The sequence below is a fragment of the Phasianus colchicus genome, chromosome Z, assembly GCF_987193195.1.
Source record: "Phasianus colchicus chromosome Z, bPhaCol1.hap1.1, whole genome shotgun sequence".
Lineage (NCBI taxonomy): Eukaryota > Metazoa > Chordata > Aves > Galliformes > Phasianidae > Phasianus > Phasianus colchicus.
Window position 1 is genome coordinate 31,470,161 of NC_143476.1, and position 15,226 is coordinate 31,485,386.

At 60.0% G+C, this 15,226-nt stretch overlaps 2 protein-coding genes across 2 annotated transcripts; both read right to left on the bottom strand.

Annotated features, from left to right (window-relative positions):
• Positions 1 to 2,182: 2,182 nt before the first annotated feature.
• LOC149912794 (uncharacterized) lies at positions 2,183 to 5,289 on the bottom strand. The gene is made up of 8 exons (XM_090131878.1): positions 5,247 to 5,289; positions 4,830 to 4,921; positions 4,641 to 4,742; positions 4,256 to 4,380; positions 3,920 to 4,085; positions 3,719 to 3,825; positions 3,383 to 3,496; positions 2,183 to 3,230 (listed from the first exon to the last, which is right to left on the bottom strand). Exons 1-8 carry the CDS (start codon positions 5,287 to 5,289, stop codon positions 2,183 to 2,185), a joined length of 1,797 nt encoding a protein of 598 aa, XP_089988004.1.
• Positions 5,290 to 9,411: 4,122 nt separating this feature from the next.
• Positions 9,412 to 12,048, bottom strand: LOC149912795 (uncharacterized; the record flags this gene model as incomplete). Its single annotated transcript, XM_090132056.1, has 7 exons — positions 9,412 to 10,177; positions 10,352 to 10,470; positions 10,623 to 10,736; positions 10,959 to 11,065; positions 11,160 to 11,325; positions 11,496 to 11,620; positions 11,881 to 12,048. Coding segments are annotated over 7 exons (1,554 nt in total), but the record flags the coding sequence as incomplete, so codon positions are not given.
• Between the last annotated feature and the right edge of the window lie 3,178 nt (positions 12,049 to 15,226).

Below are 15,226 nucleotides of genomic sequence, written 5' to 3' on the forward strand. Positions count from 1 at the left end.
CGTTTTCTTTTTTTTTTTTTTTGGCGGGGGGGACGTGGGACGGGGAGGGGAAGGGAGGAGGGGGGAGGGGAGGGCTGCAGCCCCTGTCACAAACACAGATCTAGAGATAACTCCATGACAGCTCTCAGCCTGGTCATGGCTGTTACTCAGACACTTTGCAATCCGTCCCTTCCTAAGATAGAGGACAACACCCGCTCCCCTCCTAGCCTGTCTACCCCTTCTGAAGAGCCTGTAGCCCTCATTCACAGTACGCCAGTCGTGAGATTTGTCCCACCACGTTTCCCTGGGAGCAACCAGATCGTTATTTTCCAAGCACTTCATGGCTTCCAGCTCCTCCTGCTTATTTCCCATGCTGTGTGCATTGGTGGAAAGGCACTTCAGCTGGGCTTTCTGGCACACTACCTTTCTAGAGGAGCCCTTCCTCAAACCTCCAAAAGAAATCTGAAGTTTTCCCCCACTGCTTCCTAGAGGGATATGAAAAGGTTTTGGACAGGGAATCGGCAAAATTACCTCCACTGTGGAGTTCCCAGTAGATCCTACAGCACCCTACAGGACAGTTTGGAGGTTTTTCCCCGCAATCTCCTGGCGTGACAGGAACCCTAAGTGTTTCTTTGTCCTGTCTCACTTGGCTCACCTCCCCTTCAATTTACAGTGCCTCACCCACGATGCCGAGCTGGGACTGTCTTCCAGTTCTCCCCGCCTCTCAGGACCCTGCTGTCTGCCTGACAGTGCCAGGACATGGGGTCCATCCCCCACTTTCTGGGGGGTGTCTCCCTGGCGCCTTCCTCTCTGGCATGCCTGGGAGTTACTCCACCAGTCAATCTCTTGCTCTCACTCCCTGATGGTCCTTCACCTCTCCACCTCCTCCCTGAGCTCTGCCACCATGCTGAGCAGATCTTCCACCTGCTCACCCCTCACACAGGTGCAGTTCCTGCCACCCTCCTCGACATCAGCAAGCAGGCTCAGGCACTCCCTGCAGCCGGAGGCCGGAACAGCCACATTCTTGGGCAGGGCCTCCGTCTGGGTCGCCACGGTCTTTGCGGGGCAAGCTGGTTGCCTGGTGGAGACCGTGGTAAACCTGTGGCCTCGGAGAGACAGTACCTACTGCCAGTAGGTAAGCTGGTCTCCAGAGCTAGGAGGGACAGTACTTCTGCGCCATCCTGCACAAGCTGCCACACCTGCTGCTGCAGTATGCTGTGGCTGCTGCGCACGTGCTGCCTTCTCCTCACTGCATCTGGCGGGCAGCGATGCATTGAGGCCCTCCCATAAGCTTTCCTAAGGCAAGGGGCGTGGATGCCGTTCCATTGCCCTGGCAATGCCGATGCCACATCAGCCACTCTCGTGAGAACTGTTGGGCTGCTCTGTTGGCTCGGGGTTCCGCTGGTAAAGGAACTGACCGAACCCGCCCCCGTCCCTTGCAATGAGTCGCTGCGATTCTGTCCGGGACGGCTCTGAAGCAGCTAACCCCGGCAGACAAGGATTATGTGAAGTATTAGATTGTGTTATCTTGCATTCCGATACCATATTTAGGAAATTGACTTTCCTCCTCAGATTGCTGCCGCTATTTTGTTCTTCGGCCCGCCTCCCATCTCCCTACCCTTCCCCCCTTCTCCCTTCCCCCCTTCTCCCTTGCCCCCTTCTCCCTTCCCCCTTTCACGGGATGTGGGTCTGTGGGTCCCCCGTGCCCGTTAGTCACGGAAACGGGCCAAACTGGCCTATAAACCGTCGATACGCCTCCGTCCCCGCCCCTTTTTTTTTCAGGCCGTTGGGCCTGTGGGCATGCTGGCCCCTGTCACGGACACAGATAGATGTAGAGATAACTCCACGGCAACCATCTGGGAAGGTGCTGGGGAGAAGACAACCCTGTGGTCTCAGCTCCTAACACTGCCCACCGCAGGACAAGCAGAGAAGACTGAAGCCAACATGTGGGGAGTATATTTAGGGTTTATTTTTTTTGCCACTTGGAACCACAACCGTCACGCCAGGATGGGATATGGCTGATTCCGCGCTGTCTTTGGGAATGGTTGTGGGGATGTCTCCTCTGATGCTGGAACCGGGAGTGGCTTTGTGCTGGGGATGGTGGACCGAAGAATGAAAGCAGTATGGATGGACTCTCTGCAAGGTTGAATTTTTTTTGCCGCTGGGGACCACAGCCGTCACGTGGGGATGGGACACGGCGGCATCAGCGCCGTCTTTGGGACTGGCTGTGGGGACGCATTCCCTGACGGTTTGCCCGGGAGCGGCTTTGTGCCCGGGCTGGCCCCCGCTGCCTGGACCGGCTGCCACGGCCTGGTCGGGGCCGGCTGCGGGAAGCTGAAGCGCGACGCCCCAGTGGGGATCGGCTTCGAGTGCGGGCCCGCCCTCGTTGCCTGGATTGTCTCCTGCGTGCAGGCAGAGGGGAAGCCCTCGAGGACCTCGGTGGTGCTGGTGTGGCCGAGGTGCGGGTGCTGCTCGGAGCACCTTGGGTTGTTGCATGGCTCCCACCATGACGCCTTCGGGGCTGACTCTGGGAGCCTGAGGCCCGACCTTGCAGCGGGGAGCGGCTTCTTGTGCGGCCGGTCCCCCGCTGCCTGGGACGCTCTGTGGGCGCAGGTGCCGGGGAGGTTCTGGAGAACCGCACGGTCCTCCGTCTGCTGGGGCTCTGGGAGCCGGTCTCAGCACCTGCAGCTGGTGCCCGTCTCCTCCCACCACGTCCTCGTGGCTGCTGAGGGGTGCCCCGCTCCTCGGATAGACTTGGGTGGGCTGTGCTCTGCTCTGTTGCAGGCACTGCGGGCTGGACAGTGAACTCGGGCAGCTGGGAGCTGCAGGATGGGCCCGTTGCTGCCTGGCTGGTGGGGCCAGAACTGATGTTCTCAGGTCCCGAAAAGCTGGGGGATGGCCTCTGTACCATTTGGCTGGAAGTGCCGGGGCTGGCAAGGTCAGAGGTGGGGCGGGATGCTGTAAGGAGAGACAAGAAGGTCAGCAGGATGAACATGCATCCCCATCCCATGGGCAGGACAGGCTGCCATCCCTCGTGGGGCAGAGAGATCGTGGCAGGCTCAGCGCCTTGAGCACCCGCTGCCAGGCCTTGCCTGGCCCCAGTCCCGCGACACAGGGCTCTTTGCCTCTTACCGGTGCCCGCACCAGCGCAGGTGTTGCACTCCCAGCCGTTTCTGCGCATGGCCCAGAAGGAGCAGCACCAGTGCGTGCCTTCTGAGCCACAGGAATTGCAGAGCAGCAGCTGCCAGGGTCTGCGGAAGCAAACGGGTTGTGGCTGTGAGGACAAAGGGAGCCAAGGCAGGGAGCAGGCGGCACGGCTCTGGTGCTCAGCCCTTGCTCCCCCCGACCTGTGGTGAGGCTGAGATCCCACGCAGAGCCCCAGAGGATTGCGGAGGTCACTCACCCCTTTTCCTGTGCCCTCTCCCTGCCTCCGAGGTAAAAGCACATGCTAGCGTCGCAGCGCCTGTGCCTTTCTCGCAGCGACTGGTATGCTGCGTCGTCCCACCAGGATGGTCGTCTGCCAGAGAAGAGAGGGAATGTGATGAGTCCCCGGTGCCCCAGGCGTGAGGCAGATCCAGGGCCGCCCGGTTCAATTCCCCTTGATCTCATTCCCAGCTGCTCCGTGAAGATGAGACCGATGCTTGCAGGATGGCAAGGGACTGGGCCTGCCGGGGCAGTTTGTGGGCAGGCACAGCGCCTGTGCCTGAGTGAGTGCAGAACCGGGCGGAAGGACACCAACCTGGTTGGAATTTGGATCCCCAGCGTGGTCATTTGGGATCGGAATCGTCCCTTTCCTCCGCAGACGGGGCAGAAGAAACGCATGGTGGCTGCGTGTATGGCATGTTTCTGCAGGAGAAGCACAAGTGTGAGCGTGAGCGTGAGCGGGGCTGGCTGCTGCTGAGCACCGGCCATGCCCACGGGGCGAGGGGAGGGCTCCTACCCTGATGCAGGCCCGGTGGAACCAGGCCTGTTTGCACACCGGGCACACCAGGGTGTGGTAGGACGTGTTGTCCCCCACGGGCTCCAGGCAGATGATGCAGACGCAGGTGTTCTGCGATGGAGCTGCCTCCGCCGGCTGCCGAGGGCGATGTTCCCAGCAGAAGGACCTGGGCAGGAGGACAGAAGGGATGGGCGTGGTGAGAAGTGCTGTGAGGAGCGCAGAGGACCAGGAAAGAGCGCCAGGCCTGGGCTCTATCTCTGGCAGGATGCTGGGAGGTGTCGCTGCGGGTTCCTCCCTGCGAGGGACAGGGAGGGTCGGCAGCTTGGCTGCCCTTACCTGTGCTGCCCAAAGTATTGTGTGACGCATTCCCCGTCCTCGGCGCAGGGCAGATGGAAGCTGCGCTCGCAACCTGTTTCCGCGCAGCTGATGGTAGCTCCCTTCCCGCCACAGACAAAGCAGTGCTGAAAAGAGCAGAGCGATCCCCGTCAGCAGTGGGCTCGGAGCCTCGTCGGCCGGCCCCACTTCTCCAGGCAGGGCGCAGGCTGCGGGCACCGCTGCCTCCCACTCTGCAGAGCTGCCTGGCAGATGAGGCTCGTCTGCTGTGGTGGAACTTTGTCCTGGAGCCGGTTGGAAGGGCCGCGATTGCTTTCTATAGGCCCTGGCAAAACCTTGGTGCGAGCCTCTACCGGCTCCGAGCTCGCCGTTCCGTTCAGGTCCTCACCTTCTGGTCTGCCAGCTGGATGGTGCGCTGGACGGCACCAATGGAGAAGCCAAAAATTCCCCCCACTGGGGATCTCCATTCCAAAAGGCCTTCGGCAAAGAACTGTAGGAGAGAAAAGAGCGGGGTCTCGTGAGGCCGGCAAGGAAGGGAGCATCCCTGGCAGGAGCCCTAGCCCTTGAGGGAACTCACCAAGCAGAATTCGTGGGCACAGAGCCCACCGTTGGCAAATGTCCGCCCGCAGATGTCCGGGTCGACCTGTGCCCGGTGGCACAGCACGCACACTGGAGAGGAAGGAGAGAGCAAGCGTGAGCAGTGGTGAGCACCTGGCAGGGTCGGGTAGCCCTGGCCATCCCCAGGGTCAGCTCCGTGCCTGCCGTGCCGGCTGAGGGGCAGGGCGGGAGGGGGTGGACGGGAAGGGGGCATTGCAGGCCCAGCGGCACCAGCGGGCAGCCACAGCCCAAGCTCGCCCCCTGGCCAAGGAGCAGAGGGGCCCTGCCTGCCCGCGACGCTGGGGAGCCCCTGCCCGCCCCTCCCAGCCGCAGGCAGACTCCCAGCAGCTCTCTGCCCAGCAGCGGGGAGCTGCGCACAGGGATGCGGTGCTCTCACCTGACTCCCCAGAGATGGGGGTCTCCTCCTTCTCTTTGGACATGATCGGCATTGACAGCGAGAAGCAAGAGAGTCAAGAGAGTCCCTCCTCTCTCCGCGCCTCACCAGGCCGCAGTGAGCACAGCCCCAGCCCGGCAGCCTGTGCTCTGCTCCCGGCCCCGCGGGTCACAATGGCCACCACTGTGACATCACGGTGACATCACGGTCACCACCTCACGGGGCTGAGGGCGCGGCACCCATGCGGGAGGGCGGCGGCTCCTGTGGGCAGCGCAGGGCGCGGAGCCCGGTGCTGCCATCAGCAGGGAGCAAGGATGGCCTCCCTCAAGCCTTTTGCACCGTGCCCGTGCTGGGACGTTGCAGCAGAGAGTCTAATAAAGGTCTGCGGGTCAACAGCACAGCCAGCTTTTCTAGTGTGTGTTCGGAGTGACTTTCCACGGTCTGATGGTGACAGGACAAGGTTTTGAGCTAAGAAAAGGGGAGACCCGGTGAACTGCGAGAGGGAATTCCTCGCTCAGAGGGCTGTGAGGCCCTGGCACAGCTGCCCAGAGACGCTGCGGGCGCCCATCCCTGCAGGCGCTCCAGACCAGGTTGCACAGGGCCCTGCTCCAACCTGACCTGTTGGGTGGCAGCGCTCCCATGGCAGGCACTTGGGTTGGCTGGGTTTTATGATCCTTTCCGATCCATGTCTTCACACGTCTAAGTTTCAACCCTTATTCAGTTCCCAGAGGCAAAGTGGCATAGGCAGGGCACGATTCCCTTTAAGCCTGCATACAAAATGAGTCAGGAAAACTTCTGACTCTGGTTTGCTTTCTTTGACCTGCTGGCAATGGTCACCATGCCTGAGACATGACAGGAGAGGAGCTGTCCCTTGTCCAGGGCTGCACTCCTGGAGTCACACTGGAGCATCCCTGCTCATCCAGCCTGACCATGAGAGTCAGCTTCTCCATGAAAGCCAGGTCAACGCTAATGGGAGAGCTCCCACGACTAGAGAGCCGCCCTCTCTGGAGATGCTCAAGGCCTCACTGGATAGGGCTTCAGGCAGCCTGATCTAGTGGGTGGCAACCAACACACTGCAGGAGTTTGGACCTTTAGATAGACTTTAATGTCCCTTCCGACCCAAGCCATCCCAGGATCCTGTGATTCAAAACTAGCTATCACCTCTGCATTGGTGAGCACCAGGTCCAGCAGGGCTTCAACTCGGGTCAGTCTGACTGGTACCTGGACGAGGAAGTAATCCTCAGCAGACTCCAGGAATCTCCTGGATTGTCTGCCACCCGCCGTGCTGCTATCCCGGCAGGCATTTAGCTGGTTGAATCCCCCATCAGGACGAGAGCCCGCGAGCGCGACAGCTCCTGCAGCTGACGCAAGAAGGCCTCGTCAACAGGCTCCCCCTGATCAGGTGGCCTGTAGCAGACCCCGACCACTAGATGCCCTTGACTGGGCCGATCCCTGATTTTCACCCATAAACTCCTGGTGTTGTGGTTTTGTGATTTTTCTTGTCGGAATTCCACATCATAACATCGTGGAAAGCAGTGGGAGTTAAAGAGTTAATGTTCTGGTTCTGTGGACTGCCTTTCTGGAGGTGTTTTGGTTCTGGGAAAGGAGGGGAGGGGAGGGGAGGGGAGGAGTGGCATTCCCCAGAGGACTTCTCGCCCAGAGCAAGAAAGGTGGAGCTCCTGGCAGGACACCGGCCTTTCTCCCTCTCGTGGATTCTCTCGGTTTTGCAGCAGAGAAGCGAACTCTTCGTGGTTCCCTCTGCAGTCTATAGTGTAAGGCATCGGCTTTGGACACTCTCATTGTGTTTGATTTTATTGGATTTAGTAAACTAACGTTCTTCCTTAGATCGTTGTAGTTGCTCAGATTTTTCCTCCGTTAGACCCATCTACGATCTCCCTACCCTTGCCCTCAAGTCCTCTGCCTCATTAGTCACGGGGCCGGGCTGGCGGACTGGCCGTAAACCTTCAACACTTTTTTTTTTATCCTCTCCCCTGTGGTTTTTTTTTTTTTTTTTTTTTTGGCAGGGGGGACGTGGGACGGGGAGGGGAGGGGAGGAGGGGGGAGGGGAGGGCTGCAGCCCCTGTCACAAACACAGATCTAGAGATAACTCCATGACAGCTCTCAGCCTGGTCATGGCTGTTACTCAGACACTTTGCAATCCGTCCCTTCCTAAGATAGAGGACAACACCCGCTCCCCTCCTAGCCTGTCTACCCCTTCTGAAGAGCCTGCAGCCCTCATTCACAGTACGCCAGTCGTGAGATTTGTCCCACCACGTTTCCCTGGGAGCAACCAGATCGTTATTTTCCAAGCACATCATGGCTTCCAGCTCCTCCTGCTTATTTCCCATGCTGTGTGCATTGGTGGAAAGGCACTTCAGCTGGGCTTTCTGGCACACTACCTTTCTAGAGGGGCCCTTCCTCAAACCTCCAAAAGAAATCTGAAGTTTTCCCCCACTGCTTCCTAGAGGGATATGAAAAGGTTTTGGACAGGGAATCGGCAAAATTACCTCCACTGTGGAGTTCCCAGTAGATCCTACAGCACCCTACAGGACAGTTTGGAGGTTTTTCCCCGCAATCTCCTGGCGTGACAGGAACCCTAAGTGTTTCTTTGTCCTGTCTCACTTGGCTCACCTCCCCTTCAATTTACAGTGCCTCACCCACGATGCCGAGCTGGGACTGTCTTCCAGTTCTCCCCGCCTCTCAGGACCCTGCTGTCTGCCTGACAGTGCCAGGACATGGGGTCCATCCCCCACTTTCTGGGGGGTGTCTCCCTGGTGCCTTCCTCTCTGGCATGCCTGGGAGTTACTCCACCAGTCAATCTCTTGCTCTCACTCCCTGATGGTCCTTCACCTCTCCACCTCCTCCCTGAGCTCTGCCACCATGCTGAGCAGATCTTCCACCTGCTCACCCCTCACACAGGTGCAGTTCCTGCCACCCTCCTCGACATCAGCAAGCAGGCTCAGGCACTCCCTGCAGCCGGAGGCCGGAACAGCCACATTCTTGGGCAGGGCCTCCGTCTGGGTCGCCACGGTCTTTGCGGGGCAAGCTGGTTGCCTGGTGGAGACCGTGGTAAACCTGTGGCCTCGGAGAGACAGTACCTACTGCCAGTAGGTAAGCTGGTCTCCAGAGCTAGGAGGGACAGTACTTCTGCGCCATCCTGCACAAGCTGCCACACCTGCTGCTGCAGTATGCTGTGGCTGCTGCGCACGTGCTGCCTTCTCCTCACTGCATCTGGCGGGCAGCGATGCATTGAGGCCCTCCCATAAGCTTTCCTAAGGCAAGGGGCGTGGATGCCGTTCCATTGCCCTGGCAATGCCGATGCCACATCAGCCACTCTCGTGAGAACTGTTGGGCTGCTCTGTTGGCTCGGGGTTCCGCTGGTAAAGGAACTGACCGAACCCGCCCCCGTCCCTTGCAATGAGTCGCTGCGATTCTGTCCGGGACGGCTCTGAAGCAGCTAACCCCGGCAGACAAGGATTATGTGAAGTATTAGATTGTGTTATCTTGCATTCCGATACCATATTTAGGAAATTGACTTTCCTCCTCAGATTGCTGCCGCTATTTTGTTCTTCGGCCCGCCTCCCATCTCCCTACCCTTCCCCCCTTCTCCCTTCCCCCCTTCTCCCTTGCCCCCTTCTCCCTTCCCCCTTTCACGGGATGTGGGTCTGTGGGTCCCCCGTGCCCGTTAGTCACGGAAACGGGCCAAACTGGCCTATAAACCGTCGATCCGCCTCCGTCCCCGCCCCTTTTTTTTTCAGGCCGTTGGGCCTGTGGGCATGCTGGCCCCTGTCACGGACACAGATAGATGTAGAGATAACTCCACGGCAACCATCTGGGAAGGTGCTGGGGAGAAGACAACCCTGTGGTCTCAGCTCCTAACACTGCCCACCGCAGGACAAGCAGAGAAGACTGAAGCCAACATGTGGGGAGTATATTTAGGGTTTATTTTTTTTGCCACTTGGAACCACAACCGTCACGCCAGGATGGGATATGGCTGATTCCGCGCTGTCTTTGGGAATGGTTGTGGGGATGTCTCCTCTGATGCTGGAACCGGGAGTGGCTTTGTGCTGGGGATGGTGGACCGAAGAATGAAAGCAGTATGGATGGACTCTCTGCAAGGTTGAATTTTTTTTGCCGCTGGGGACCACAGCCGTCACGTGGGGATGGGACACGGCGGCATCAGCGCCGTCTTTGGGACTGGCTGTGGGGACGCATTCCCTGACGGTTTGCCCGGGAGCGGCTTTGTGCCCGGGCTGGCCCCCGCTGCCTGGACCGGCTGCCACGGCCTGGTTGGGGCCGGCTGCGGGAAGCTGAAGCGCGACGCCCCAGTGGGGATCGGCTTCGAGTGCGGGCCCGCCCTCGTTGCCTGGATTGTCTCCTGCGTGCAGGCAGAGGGGAAGCCCTCGAGGACCTCGGTGGTGCTGGTGTGGCCGAGGTGCGGGTGCTGCTCGGAGCACCTTGGGTTGTTGCATGGCTCCCACCATGACGCCTTCGGGGCTGACTCTGGGAGCCTGAGGCCCGACCTTGCAGCGGGGAGCGGCTTCTTGTGCGGCCGGTCCCCCGCTGCCTGGGACGCTCTGTGGGCGCAGGTGCCGGGGAGGTTCTGGAGGACCGCGCGGTCCTCCGTCTGCTGGGGCTCTGGGAGCCGGTCTCAGCACCTGCAGCTGGTGCCCGTCTCCTCCCACCACGTCCTCGTGGCTGCTGAGGGGTGCCCCGCTCCTCGGATAGACTTGGGTGGGCTGTGCTCTGCTCTGTTGCAGGCACTGCGGGCTGGACAGTGAACTCGGGCAGCTGGGAGCTGCAGGATGGGCCCGTTGCTGCCTGGCTGGTGGGGCCAGAACTGATGTTCTCAGGTCCCGAAAAGCTGGGGGATGGCCTCTGTACCATTTGGCTGGAAGTGCCGGGGCTGGCAAGGTCAGAGGTGGGGCGGGATGCTGTAAGGAGAGACAAGAAGGTCAGCAGGATGAACATGCATCCCCATCCCATGGGCAGGACAGGCTGCCATCCCTCGTGGGGCAGAGAGATCGTGGCAGGCTCAGCGCCTTGAGCACCCGCTGCCAGGCCTTGCCTGGCCCCAGTCCCGCGACACAGGGCTCTTTGCCTCTTACCGGTGCCCGCACCAGCGCAGGTGTTGCACTCCCAGCCGTTTCTGCGCATGGCCCAGAAGGAGCAGCACCAGTGCGTGCCTTCTGAGCCACAGGAATTGCAGAGCAGCAGCTGCCAGGGTCTGCGGAAGCAAACGGGTTGTGGCTGTGAGGACAAAGGGAGCCAAGGCAGGGAGCAGGCGGCACGGCTCTGGTGCTCAGCCCTTGCTCCCCCCGACCTGTGGTGAGGCTGAGATCCCACGCAGAGCCCCAGAGGATTGCGGAGGTCACTCACCCCTTTTCCTGTGCCCTCTCCCTGCCTCCGAGGTAAAAGCACATGCTAGCGTCGCAGCGCCTGTGCCTTTCTCGCAGCGACTGGTATGCTGCGTCGTCCCACCAGGATGGTCGTCTGCCAGAGAAGAGAGGGAATGTGATGAGTCCCCGGTGCCCCAGGCGTGAGGCAGATCCAGGGCCGCCCGGTTCAATTCCCCTTGATCTCATTCCCAGCTGCTCCGTGAAGATGAGACCGATGCTTGCAGGATGGCAAGGGACTGGGCCTGCCGGGGCAGTTTGTGGGCAGGCACAGCGCCTGTGCCTGAGTGAGTGCAGAACCGGGCGGAAGGACACCAACCTGGTTGGAATTTGGATCCCCAGCGTGGTCATTTGGGATCGGAATCGTCCCTTTCCTCCGCAGACGGGGCAGAAGAAACGCATGGTGGCTGCGTGTATGGCATGTTTCTGCAGGAGAAGCACAAGTGTGAGCGTGAGCGTGAGCGGGGCTGGCTGCTGCTGAGCACCGGCCATGCCCACGGGGCGAGGGGAGGGCTCCTACCCTGATGCAGGCCCGGTGGAACCAGGCCTGTTTGCACACCGGGCACACCAGGGTGTGGTAGGACGTGTTGTCCCCCACGGGCTCCAGGCAGATGACGCAGACGCAGGTGTTCTGCGATGGAGCTGCCTCCGCCGGCTGCCGAGGGCGATGTTCCCAGCAGAAGGACCTGGGCAGGAGGACAGAAGGGATGGGCGTGGTGAGAAGTGCTGTGAGGAGCGCAGAGGACCAGGAAAGAGCGCCAGGCCTGGGCTCTGGCTCTGGCAGGATGCTGGGAGGTGTCGCTGCGGGTTCCTCCCTGCGAGGGACAGGGAGGGTCGGCAGCTTGGCTGCCCTTACCTGTGCTGCCCAAAGTATTGTGTGACGCATTCCCCGTCCTCGGCGCAGGGCAGATGGAAGCTGCGCTCGCAACCTGTTTCCGCGCAGCTGATGGTAGCTCCCTTCCCGCCACAGACAAAGCAGTGCTGAAAAGAGCAGAGCGATCCCCGTCAGCAGTGGGCTCGGAGCCTCGTCGGCCGGCCCCACTTCTCCAGGCAGGGCGCAGGCTGCGGGCACCGCTGCCTCCCACTCTGCAGAGCTGCCTGGCAGATGAGGCTCGTCTGCTGTGGTGGAACTTTGTCCTGGAGCCGGTTGGAAGGGCCGCGATTGCTTTCTATAGGCCCTGGCAAAACCTTGGTGCGAGCCTCTACCGGCTCCGAGCTCGCCGTTCTGTTCAGGTCCTCACCTTCTGGTCTGCCAGCTGGATGGTGCGCTGGACGGCACCAATGGAGAAGCCAAAAATTCCCCCCACTGGGGATCTCCATTCCAAAAGGCCTTCGGCAAAGAACTGTAGGAGAGAAAAGAGCGGGGTCTCGTGAGGCCGGCAAGGAAGGGAGCATCCCTGGCAGGAGCCCTAGCCCTTGAGGGAACTCACCAAGCAGAATTCGTGGGCACAGAGCCCACCGTTGGCAAATGTCCACCCGCAGATGTCCGGGTCGACCTGTGCCCGGCGGCACAGCACGCACACTGGAGAGGAAGGAGAGAGCAAGCGTGAGCAGCGGTGAGCACCTGGCAGGGTCGGGTAGCCCTGGCCATCCCCAGGGTCAGCTCCGTGCCTGCCGTGCCGGCTGAGGGGCAGGGCGGGAGGGGGTGGACGGGAAGGGGGCATTGCAGGCCCAGCGGCGCCAGCGGGCAGCCACAGCCCAAGCTCGCCCCCTGGCCAAGGAGCAGAGGGGCCCTGCCTGCCCGCGACGCTGGGGAGCCCCTGCCCGCCCCTCCCAGCCGCAGGCAGACTCCCAGCAGTTCTCTGCCCAGCAGCGGGGAGCTGCGCACAGGGATGCGGTGCTCTCACCTGACTCCCCAGAGATGGGGGTCTCCTCCTTCTCTTTGGACATGATCGGCATTGACAGCGAGAAGCAAGAGAGTCAAGAGAGTCCCTCCTCTCTCCGCGCCTCACCAGGCCGCAGTGAGCACAGCCCCAGCCCGGCAGCCTGTGCTCTGCTCCCGGCCCCGCGGGTCACAATGGCCACCACTGTGACATCACGGTGACATCACGGTCACCACCTCACGGGGCTGAGGGCGTGGCACCCATGCGGGAGGGCGGCGGCTCCTGTGGGCAGCGCAGGGCGCGGAGCCCGGTGCTGCCATCAGCAGGGAGCAAGGATGGCCTCCCTCAAGCCTTTTGCACCGTGCCCGTGCTGGGACGTTGCAGCAGAGTCTAATAAAGGTCTGCGGGTCAACAGCACAGCCAGCTTTTCTAGTGTGTGTTCGGAGTGACTTTCCACGGTCTGATGGTGACAGGACAAGGTTTTGAGCTAAGAAAAGGGGAGACCCGGTGAACTGCGAGAGGGAATTCCTCGCTCAGAGGGCTGTGAGGCCCTGGCACAGCTGCCCAGAGACGCTGCGGGCGCCCATCCCTGCAGGCGCTCCAGACCAGGTTGCACAGGGCCCTGCTCCAACCTGACCTGTTGGGTGGCAGCGCTCCCATGGCAGGCACTTGGGTTGGCTGGGTTTTATGATCCTTTCCGATCCATGTCTTCACACGTCTAAGTTTCAACCCTTATTCAGTTCCCAGAGGCAAAGTGGCATAGGCAGGGCACGATTCCCTTTAAGCCTGCATACAAAATGAGTCAGGAAAACTTCTGACTCTGGTTTGCTTTCTTTGACCTGCTGGCAATGGTCACCATGCCTGAGACATGACAGGAGAGGAGCTGTCCCTTGTCCAGGGCTGCACTCCTGGAGTCACACTGGAGCATCCCTGCTCATCCAGCCTGACCATGAGAGTCAGCTTCTCCATGAAAGCCAGGTCAACGCTAATGGGAGAGCTCCCACGACTAGAGAGCCGCCCTCTCTGGAGATGCTCAAGGCCTCACTGGATAGGGCTTCAGGCAGCCTGATCTAGTGGGTGGCAACCAACACACTGCAGGAGTTTGGACCTTTAGATAGACTTTAATGTCCCTTCCGACCCAAGCCATCCCAGGATCCTGTGATTCAAAACTAGCTATCACCTCTGCATTGGTGAGCACCAGGTCCAGCAGGGCTTCAACTCGGGTCAGTCTGACTGGTACCTGGACGAGGAAGTAATCCTCAGCAGACTCCAGGAATCTCCTGGATTGTCTGCCACCCGCCGTGCTGCTATCCCGGCAGGCATTTAGCTGGTTGAATCCCCCATCAGGACGAGAGCCCGCGAGCGCGACAGCTCCTGCAGCTGACGCAAGAAGGCCTCGTCAACCGGCTCCCCCTGATTAGGTGGCCTGTAGCAGACCCCGACCACTAGATGCCCTTGACTGGGCCGATCCCTGATTTTCACCCATAAACTCCTGGTGTTGTGGTTTTGTGATTTTTCTTGTCGGAATTCCACATCATAACATCGTGGAAAGCAGTGGGAGTTAAAGAGTTAATGTTCTGGTTCTGTGGACTGCCTTTCTGGGGGTGTTTTGGTTCTGGGAGAGGAGGGGAGGGAGGGGAGGGGAGGGTAGTGGAGGGGAGGGGAGGGGAGGGGAGGGGAGGGGAGGGGAGGGGAGGGGAGGGGAGGGGAGGGGAGGGGAGGGGAGGGGAGGGGAGGAGTGGCATTCCCCAGAGGACTTCTCGCCCAGAGCAAGAAAGGTGGAGCTCCTGGCAGGACACCGGCCTTTCTCCCTCTCGTGGATTCTCTCGGTTTTGCAGCAGAGAAGCGAACTCTTCGTGGTTCCCTCTGCAGTCTATAGTGTAAGGCATCGGCTTTGGACACTCTCATTGTGTTTGATTTTATTGGATTTAGTAAACTAACGTTCTTCCTTAGATCGTTGTAGTTGCTCAGATTTTTCCTCCGTTAGACCCATCTACGATCTCCCTACCCTTGCCCTCAAGTCCTCTGCCTCATTAGTCACGGGGCCGGGCTGGCGGACTGGCCGTAAACCTTCAACACTTTTTTTTTTATCCTCTCCCCTGTGGTTTTTTTTTTTTTTTTTTTTTTTGGCGGGGGGGGACGTGGGACGGGGAGGGGAGGGGAGGAGGGGGGAGGGGAGGGCTGCAGCCCCTGTCACAAACACAGATCTAGAGATAACTCCATGACAGCTCTCAGCCTGGTCATGGCTGTTACTCAGACACTTTGCAATCCGTCCCTTCCTAAGATAGAGGACAACACCCGCTCCCCTCCTAGCCTGTCTACCCCTTCTGAAGAGCCTGTAGCCCTCATTCACAGTACGCCAGTCGTGAGATTTGTCCCACCACGTTTCCCTGGGAGCAACCAGATCGTTATTTTCCAAGCACATCATGGCTTCCAGCTCCTCCTGCTTATTTCCCATGCTGTGTGCATTGGTGGAAAGGCACTTCAGCTGGGCTTTCTGGCACACTACCTTTCTAGAGGGGCCCTTCCTCAAACCTCCAAAAGAAATCTGAAGTTTTCCCCCACTGCTTCCTAGAGGGATATGAAAAGGTTTTGGACAGGGAATCGGCAAAATTACCTCCACTGTGGAGTTCCCAGTAGATCCTACAGCACCCTACAGGACAGTTTGGAGGTTTTTCCCCGCAATCTCCTGGCGTGACAGGAACCCTAAGTGTTTCTTTGTCCTGTCTCACTTGGCTCACCTCCCCTTCAATTTACAGTGCCT

Bases quoted from the DNA above. Each gene is read 5' to 3' on its own strand.
- LOC149912794 (XM_090131878.1), bottom strand. From the start codon at position 5,289: ATGTCCAAAGAGAAGGAGGAGACCCCCATCTCTGGGGAGTCAG. The intron at 4,381-4,640 runs GTGAGGACCTGA...TGCTCTTTTCAG, and splicing joins TCCAGCTGGCAGACCAGAAG to CACTGCTTTGTCTGTGGCGG. The intron at 3,826-3,919 runs GTAGGAGCCCTC...CTTCTCCTGCAG, and splicing joins TCCACCGGGCCTGCATCAGG to AAACATGCCATACACGCAGC.